This window comes from Pseudochaenichthys georgianus, chromosome 10 (assembly GCF_902827115.2).
Source record: "Pseudochaenichthys georgianus chromosome 10, fPseGeo1.2, whole genome shotgun sequence".
Classification (NCBI taxonomy): domain Eukaryota; kingdom Metazoa; phylum Chordata; class Actinopteri; order Perciformes; family Channichthyidae; genus Pseudochaenichthys; species Pseudochaenichthys georgianus.
In genome coordinates this window covers 30,082,635-30,092,476 of record NC_047512.1, presented here as the reverse complement: position 1 = coordinate 30,092,476, position 9,842 = coordinate 30,082,635, and the positions used below count along the sequence as shown (strand labels likewise).

At 37.0% G+C, this 9,842-nt stretch overlaps 1 protein-coding gene and 1 long non-coding RNA gene across 2 annotated transcripts; both read right to left on the bottom strand.

Annotated features, from left to right (window-relative positions):
* Positions 1-45: 45 nt before the first annotated feature.
* LOC139434618 (uncharacterized) lies at positions 46-996 on the bottom strand. The gene is made up of 3 exons (XR_011643951.1): positions 738-996; positions 290-350; positions 46-177 (listed from the first exon to the last, which is right to left on the bottom strand). It is a non-coding gene; the product is annotated as an uncharacterized lncRNA (long non-coding RNA).
* A 2,419-nt stretch (positions 997-3,415) lies between these two features.
* psmd10 (proteasome 26S subunit, non-ATPase 10) lies at positions 3,416-9,587 on the bottom strand. The gene is made up of 5 exons (XM_034092170.1): positions 9,376-9,587; positions 9,176-9,274; positions 7,956-8,102; positions 6,730-6,896; positions 3,416-3,945 (listed from the first exon to the last, which is right to left on the bottom strand). The coding sequence occupies exons 1-5, from the start codon at positions 9,487-9,489 to the stop codon at positions 3,792-3,794; spliced, it is 681 nt and encodes a 226-aa protein (XP_033948061.1). The 5' UTR covers positions 9,490-9,587; the 3' UTR covers positions 3,416-3,791.
* Between the last annotated feature and the right edge of the window lie 255 nt (positions 9,588-9,842).

Here is a 9,842-nt window from a genome sequence, read left to right as displayed (position 1 = left end):
CACTGCATTTGCACTTTTTCACAAAACGAAAACCACACCATTGGGAGAGCTTAATGTGTTGTTTAATACAAAAAAACAGGGAAAGGCTTGAAAAACACAGAGTTGAGACTCAGGGTGCGGGGTGAGGGTCTCAGTGCAGGTATTCAGGCTCCATTGAACCCCCCTCTGGTTCTTGTGCTGAGAGAGGGAGTAACAGACAGGAGAAAGGGTTATACACACCTATATAGCACACCTATTGCCTTGGGGAGATAACGTGTTTACTTATATAAACCAGTAGTATTAAACGTACCTTGTATTTTCACTCTCACTTAAGTCCCTCTCCCTTTGCCATCAATCCAGAATCAGCTGGGCTGCAACATTATACAGACAGGTAATAATCAACAGAATCACAAGGACACAATATGGCTCTGCTAAAAACACTCACTCTTACACACACCAAAGTTATATTTATCTAATATTTAACTCCCTCCACCCCCGCATACAATCCCGTTTAGAAGCCCCTCTTCTCTAATTCAACATGTTGGACGAAATGACAGAGAGAACGGAATTTACAATTAAAAGGCTGTTCAACGTGTGTTGCTAACTTGCTTCGGTATGCTAGCTTAATCTGTTATCTGTAAACGTTCCCTAAATCTACTAATTTAGGGATAATCCACTGACATCCTTTAATACACATGTTCATTTGAATCAGATGTACTGATAATATCCGCAATATACATCTTTAAACTTCTTCTTACCTTTAAAAGTCCGTCACGAACGGTCTATTATGCAGCAACTCCACAGCTCTGCCAGCCTTGGCGCTAACTTCCGGGGAACGATTGAGAGGCTACACGATCCGCCATTGCTGTAAAAAAGTGGTCCGTTGGAGTGAATGGAGATGTCGTAACTCTTCTATTAAATGGCTCTGAACGTAACGTATGGGATTTCTGTGGTTGTCCATTTCCCCTCAAGAGATTGAGAAACTCCAACTGTCTCATTATTTTGACTTACATATTCATTATTTTGACTCACTATCTCACTACTTTGAATAAGTATCTACAAAAAACTAAATAGGCTTTTTATGGAAGCCCATTTCCGCCACTTGAAAAAAATAAAATCCCCATGAAAAGTCATAATTATGAGATAAAAAAGTCGAAATAATGAGATAAAAAGTCATAATTATGAGATAAGAAAGTCGAAATTATGAGATAAAAAGTTATAATAATGAGATAAGAAAGTCGAAATAATGAGATAAAAAGTCATAATTATGAGATAAAAAGTCATAATAATGAGATAAGAAAGTCGAAATAATGAGATAAAAAGTCATAATTATGAGATAAGAAGTGCGCATGCGCTGCAGTGGCGCTGTCTTTAAAGGTCCCTTCATCACCTTGCTGCTCTCCACCATGCAAACAGCATCTATCTAGTCCTAAATAAGGTAACTATTACAGGTGACTTTTGTAAATGTTAGATGTTACATATAGCCTATATTGCAGCTAAACTACAACAATGCAGTTCATAGCTTTGACATTACCTGTTATGAACTATAATATATATGCCTATAGTTTTGTGGTAACGTTCACGCCACTAATGACAATAGTGCAGGCATACTGCTGCTGTGAGTTGCTCTAACTCTAACCCGTGAACGTTACCACAAAACTATAGGCATATATATTATATTCATAACAGGTAATGTCAAAGCTATAAACTGCATTGTTGTAGTTTAGCTGCAATATAGGCTATATGTAACATCTAACATTTACAAAAGTCACCTGTAATAGTTACCTTATTTAGGACTAGATGCCGTTTGCATGGTGGAGAGCAGCAAGGTGATGAAGGGACCTTTGAAGACAGCGCCACTGCAGCGCATGCGCACTTCTTATCTCATAATTATGACTTTTTATCTCATTATTATGACTTTTTATCTCATAATGACTTTTTATCTCATTATTTCGACTTTCTTATCTCATTATTATGATTTTTTATCTCATAATTATGACTTTTTATCTCATTATTTCGACTTTCTTATCTCATAATTATGACTTTTTATCTCATTATGACTTTTTATCTCATTATTTCGACTTTCTTATCTCATAATTATGACTTTTTATCTCATAATTTCGACTTTTTTATCTCATAATTATGACTTTTCATGGGGATTTAATTTTTTCCAAGTGGCGGAAATGGGCTTCCATAGTTTTGCATCATTTTGGTGAAAAAAAAAAAAATACAAAATAACAAAATTACTTCATACAATAATGTTCTTCCGATGGTTAGATTTCCCCGTGGCGAAGTCACGCCCATCTACTTCGGCGCCATGGGACCTTATTTCTGAAAAAGTATGTATTGAAGTCAATGGGGAGAGAAAGATTATCTTTCGATCCCGTTTGAATTGTGCCACGAATTACACATATGATGTTTGTCAATCTTAAAAAAATAATTTCCATGTAAAAAAAGTCACAGTTTGTCTTAAAAGGGAAAAAAGTCGGTTCCGTAAGAGCCGGCTTTACAAGGTTTCGGTGAGTAACTAAATAAATTCACTTACGCAACTCTGGGATTTGTAGTCTTTCTAGTTGCGTATTTTTCAGTCTTATATTTCAACAGTTTTAAGACAAACTGTGACTTTTTTTACATGGAAATTATTTTTTAAGATTGACAAACATCATATGTGTAATTTGTGGCACAATTCAAACGGGATCGAAAGATAATCTTTCTCTCCCCATTGACTTCAATACATAATTTTTCAGAAATAAGGTCCCATGGGGCGGAAGTAGGAGGTCCCCCCGAAGCGGAGGCACTTCGCCTGCTTTTCGGATCAGGCTGGAGCAGGCGGGAGTTAGACGTTGGAAAAACATGCATTTGCAATATTGTTGTGAATATTGTTAATGGAAAAAGTTCATTACCTTCATGTCCAACAGTATTGTATCAAAATAGCTTCACACATCAATGGTCTGGTCTCCCACTAGTTATACTGCAACATTTATTTTGAAAAAAAATGCTTTTGAATAATTTAGTTGAATTTCTCTAAGCAACAACTCCACTGTTATAGTCAGTGAAGTGCTACCACAATCACTTAATACTTGTATGGTGTCCTATTGGTTATACTACAACACTTACTTTAAAGAAATATGCTTTTGAATCATTTTGGTGATTTTTTCTTTTTGGAAATATTCAACAACTCCAATGTTATGTGATGTGCTACCAAAATTACTTCTTACATGAATGGTCTCTTGTTGGCTATATTACACCAACAAGTTTTGGTTCTCTCTCAATTCGTTTTCAGCCATGCAAGGCAGCTGTTTACATCAGGAAAGAGTTCTAAAAATCTACTGTACATGAACTTCTCAGCATCAGACAGACAGAGTTAGCAACTAGCTGAAGCATTTAACAGCTAAAGAGCATGATATTTCACTCAGGAGTTGGCCAGAAACACATATTGAATGTTTTGCTGAATTTAATGAGCGCATGTACAACAGATAAACACATCCTCAACTATTTTAAAAGGCCTGAAAACATATTTTTAATTGGTAATTTAAATCAAACTTAAAAAGAAATATATCATAAGAAAATGCCGCCTTGTTGCACAGGATACTGTTTTTGATCAGACATCTAAGTTCAGAGCAGTTTCAGTGCCCCATCAAAGGGTCTGAAAACAATGAAGTACAGTCCAACTTTTCTCCCTTACACCAGCTCATCTTCGACCTGTTACACATCTGACTGTCACTCCAGGGATGACAGACTGGGAGGAGATTTCTAATGATGTAACTTGTGATGGTGGGGATCAGAGCAGGAGTGAGACATGGGGTCATGAATCATCCCTCAACAATCCGGCGCAGAACGTTGTCCAGGCCGCCCTTGGCTAGCTGTAGCGGGGTCTTCTCCTCCTTGTTCTCAATGTAGATGCTGGCCCCATGCTCCACCAGCATCTTGGCTGCTTCCACACGCTCTTCCTCGCACGCCAGATGGCTGGGGAAAAAAAGCAGAATTATAAATACAGAGATGCTTTTCAGGGGCAGCGGGTACTGTAGGCTAGGGAAGGCTAAGCCTTCCCAAATATTTTTGTCACTGCATCCTGGTAAAATAAAAGTATACTGTTTGTGTCTTTGACATTAGCGCTGCTATGCAGCCACCTGTGCCCGAAGCTAGTTCAACAGACCCTGGATATGTTTGAGTTATCTTAACTAACCCTCAAACGAGATCTCGGTAAGCGGTCCTACGACGCTGGTTATCAACTCGGTAAATCAAGCCAGGGATTCTCTCTCCAGCTGAGAGCGCGTTCACGTGAAAGGGGGGGGTTAGCAACATTTGACCAATCACAAACAGGGACAAGTGTACTGACAGCGCAGCGTCATACTTCATTAATGAAAAGTAAACTAATATTTGACAAATATGAACTTTAAACATCCATGATTTAAACATATAATGATCAGCTGCTGCTTGTAGTCCCAAAAACAAAGAAAAAGACCAGGGGAGACCGAGCGTTCTCATCGGTAGCCCCCAGGCCCCCTCATGTTAAATTGTCGCCCACTCTTGAAGCTTTTAAGTCCCGCCTAAAAACCCACCTCTTTTCCCTCGCTTACCAGTCAGTCTGAGCTATGTCATACCTATTTGTATGCTTTTACTGCCTGTCCTTAGCCTTCATGTGCCTTGTATTTATTCTTATGTGTGCTTTTTTATCTTTTCTTATGTGTGCTTTTTATCTATTCGTGTAATATTATATTTTATTATAATGTTATGTTCATTGTAAAGCACTTTGGCAAACCCTCTGTTTTTAAACTGTGCTATATAAATAAAGTGGATTGGATTGGATATAATCCAGGATACTAGCCACAAACCACATGCACCTGCAAGGTGAATATAGAACAACTGGTTAAAAAATAAATAAAACTACCGAGTGTTTGAAAGCGTACAACAGTTTTATGATATCCCTGCCCCGTCTAAAAGAGACGAGTGGATCTGACTTTAATTACATTTGAGTTGAGTGTTTCGTCAACCTAATGTGTTGCTTAAAATAATACTTCTGCAGACAGTATGTGACACTGTAAGTGTTGCACGGCCAGATGAGGCTGGAGAAGCTGACTCAGATAAGGAAATATATGATACATTATGATATTATATGATTGATGATCTGATTGATGATGTAATATGAATGATAAGTGCGACACGTCGGCGCCTTCTCTGCATACGGCAGTTTAAACTGTATTTCATTTATCCTGTAATATGACTTGATAGATTTAAACTCCGCACACTGAGTTGATCTCTTTTCTATAGACGCCGGAGGCGGGCAGCGTCAGGTTAAAAAAGTGATTTAGCCTTCCCAAACCTGAGCCTCACGCGCCTATGATGCTTTTCCTTTTTTTTTTTTTTTTAAATTGTGATTGCACTACATGCTAAATTCTAATCACCTTCATTATATTGGTCCAGGGGTCTGCAACCTTTTTGACCAAAAGAGCCATTTTGCCCCTTTTTCCACCAATTTTTTTAGTCTGGAGCCGCAAAACATATTTGATAGCCTATAATGGTGTATATATTGTTATATCATAGACAAAAACTATAGTTTGTTTGCATGTATTATTTATTACATTATAGAAAGCTGTTTACCTCTAATAATAAACAAAGAACTCGTATAAGGAGAATAAAAAAAAATACAGGCCTACTTTAAAATAAATAAAACCTATAGCTGCACCCTAAAAATAGTTGTGATTGAATTATGACTGAACATCGTTAGCTGTCTTCCTCTTCCGTGTTTTTCCTCCAATACGTAAAGGCTGCAGCACCTTTGACAACTTCTCTCTACATATCAAATATACCGGTAAACCAGTATCGTTTGCTGTGAAAGCATAACTCTAACCACGCAGAATTAAACCCTCTGTGTTCCTCCGATACTTTTATTTTCTTTGATTTATCCATAGTTCGCTCATCGAGCCGGGGATCAGGTTATCATCGCCTGCAAGAAAAGGTGCTGGTGCGGGACCGCCGCAGGATATGACGCATATTTTAGTTGACTTAATTAAAACTGTTTATTTGTATTTTTTATGTGTCACAGTATCACCTCAAAATACAAGATACGAAACACTTTCAACCATGCAACAAAATATAAATAGTCCTACAAATATTTGTATTTTATTTCCTTCTTATTTTTGTCTAAGCTCAAGGGAGCCAGAGTAGAGGGCTTAAAGAGCCGCAGGTTGCAGACCCCTGTATTAGGCCAAAGGTGAACATATCTAAGACAAACATTCACACATTGGGATTACTGTAATTCTCTAAAGATAAGTGAGAACACGTTATTTAAATTTTGTTGAATTTACACTTTAGGGCAGGGTTTTCTTTTAACATTTTAGAGTTTGCATACCCCCTTAATAATCAGGCAATCATCCTTCATAAATTCTTTGCAAATATAGGGGAAGATGCACTGTGTTTTAATGTTTGGGGTTTAAACACTTCTGCCTTGTGATTGTGCCCTACAGTTAAGCAAGTGTGATGTGAATGGTTAAATTAGTAGAGCTAAATGAAGGGGTGGTTGTGTGGATGTATTACAATAACATTCAATAAAATATATTCTAAAGCAAACGATATCCCCAGTTTAAAATACAACATTTAATTTTTTACTGGTGTTGTTTTCCACCCCCAGAAATATCTCCAAAACTCCAGGTTGAGAACGACTGCTTTAAGGGCTGGTAGTTTTAAACTCTAGCCTACAGTATTTGAAAGCCCCAATGTAGTATAAGTCAAATACGTATCCACACGTACAGTGGTGTGTTGCCCTGTGAGTCCTGGATGTTGGTGGAGGCGCTCTGTTTGAGCAGCAGCTGGATGAGGTGGTGGTTGCCCTTGGCAGACGCTCTGTGAAGGGGAGTGGACTCGTATCTGTCGCTGATATTGGGGTCTGCTCCGCTTTCCAACAACAGCTGAGCGATCTATAAAGAGAGGAAAGATTTGGTAGTAACACGTCAGTGAAAGTATCCTACTAACACTGACTTCCCATTTATATGAAAAACACATCTTCAGATCCTGTTGTGTAGGTTTCAAAATGGCATGCCACAGGTAAAATGTCAAACTCCATGTTAATGCATGTAGGCATCTTGTGTGACTGTGACTTGCTGCATGTTCTTGTCCCCTGCAGGGGTAAACAATGTGCACCAACATATTTTCTCCCAATTCAATACTAAATACAAAAAAAAGACAAGTGTATTTAGGGTTATACATTACAACTTTTCTTTAGAAAAATGGAAGCATTCTCGGGATGAGTTCAAGTTTTACAACATTTACTAGGTGGCCACTATATTAGGTACACCAGTACAATCTAGAAAAATACAACACTGCTGTTCTGAAATAAAGTTAATTTATAAAAGAGGAGTTTATTCAATCCTCGTTCAGCAATGAGGTCATAGTTAGTTGTGGTGTTGCACTCGATTACATTATATGGAAGGATTTTCTAATATTCTGCCCCAGTCCTAAGAAATACACATTAAAGATATTTCTCAATAAAATGTAGCCTGATCGTGCTGTTGTTCTCAAATATTACTAAATGCAAAAAGAAGTTGATAGCAATGATATCCTGCAGCATATGTATTATCCAAGTGATCATTCTACCCCCAACAGCAAAGTAAACAAATATTATTATATTATATGATATAATGTGGCCAGAAGGCAAGTCGTTTTATCAAGATGTGATACTGCTTTCCATTTTCAGACCAAAGATTCTAATCCACAGCTGATGGTAAAAAAACAAAAAACATATTTTACACTCCAGAAGTTATTCTTCATACCTATGCTGTATTCATGGGTTATGTGAAAAATGTGGAGAGGAACAACTTTAAAGTTCCACCCCTGTGTGACATATGCATATATATATATATATATATATATAGCATCATGAAAACACTTAATACAAGTTTAGGATTACAAGTATGTAGTATAGTCTTCTTCATGAGATCAGAGTATCAGTAAAAGTAACTGCAACCTGGGAGCCTTACCTCATATCTGTCTTTGGAGGCGGCATAGTGCAGAGCTGTGCATCCATTTTGGTTCACTGAATTCAGCTGAGCTCCTTTGGATATTAAAGCCTTCACTATGTCCTCTCTGCCTGCTGACGCTGCGATGTGAAGAGGGGTCCACAAAGCCTGGGAAGCAAAACATCACATGTTTGTTTGTTTATTTATTTAAATAAATAATAATAAAATAGATTGTTGTCAATCCATAACACAAAGTGAATTGGATGATCTTTAGATTACACACAATTATGTATGTTCACATTCTACAACATGACATTCGGATGTATACATATTTTGTAATTTATTTGACATCTTATAGACATTTAAAATGTACAAACTACAAGATTACAAACGTTTTATATACAATATTTAACTAACTTTATAGACTAACATTATGAGCTAATGCAAAATAGCTAAACTACAAAATTAAACACTGTTGAATTTATAGGTTAAGATATCCAGCAGTAGTAAACAAAGTAATACAAATGAGTGCCACTTTTACCAGCTCTGAGAGACACATTAAAGCATCAATAATCATAATATCCAAAATTAAGAGTGTTTGAACATTTGACCTGAGAGACTGGAGGCCATCTTGGATGTTACCTCTCACGGTCCTTATAAATCCATGGTCCTCACAGGTCAAATCTGACTTCCCTCCACATCTGAAAATAAACCTTATGGTATGCACTAACTATGTTAGAAATGTCATGCTTTTCTCATAAAATGCACAATTGTTATAAATATGAGAGCTTATCCGCTGTACTATAATGCAGTTATTTAATATTCATGATTCTGAAATGGGCGATTAGGAGAACTTTACATTTTGGTAGTTTGAGTATTTGCCAATATGTGTTTAATTTTAAGTAGGCTTTTTAATACAGGACTTTTACTCTATTTGTTTACTTGTGTGTATTTTTGAAAATATTGGTTTTGCTATTTCAACTATTTAAGTACTTCTTCCACAACTGTAAAAACATAAATTCTACTACATTTTCTTTACATGGTAATTATAAATGCAACGTCTCTAAAAGCCAGAGGGTTTAAAGAGACACATTTAAGTTATTCATTATTCTCGAATGTGTATCAAGTTGGGTAGTTGCTGTAGTATAAGGACAATAGTATATAATACTAACTGCACTAAATTAGAGGACAGAAATACTGCAACCAAACATTTGTAAACATTTAGTTGTAGAAGTGCCTACATCATCTTGCAGATTCACTTCCACTTTCAGGTCCAGCAGAAACTCCACAATGTTGGTGTGTCCAGCTGAACAAGCCCAGTGCAGAGCGGTTCTACAGTCCTGAAACCACAGGAAACGGTGGGTGAATCCCTAGAATGCTTAAAAGATGTGAACAATTTCCCTTGACTTGTGTCTTTATTTTTAAAAACATTCATGCTTACCTGGTCCGTTTTGCAGGCAAGCGTTTTATCTGCCAGGATGCACTCTTTTAATTTTTCAAACTCCCCCGTGAAAGCTAAATTACAGACCTTTACATTTGATACAGTGCTCTCCATTGTTAAAAATAATTCAAGATATAAACAATGTACACAGTAGTTAGCAAAGTGGGGTTGTTTCAGGTTGTTTGAACCGTGCAGCCGTGACTCAGGAAACTATGAACTCTACTTCCGCTCTTCCGTTATATTCCCCCTTCAAAGTAAAATACTATCAGCGGCATCACCCGACGTTGAGGCTAAATTCGTATGTGGTTCTATTATTAATTCAATTATTATTAAATTTGTATCACTTGTCAAATATAATTTGTGTAACACGGTATTCATAGTCTTGAAACCACGCTATCAGAGGCACTCGTTATAAAACACACACACACACGTTTTATTTTGGTAGGTATGGTTAGTGACCAGAGGAA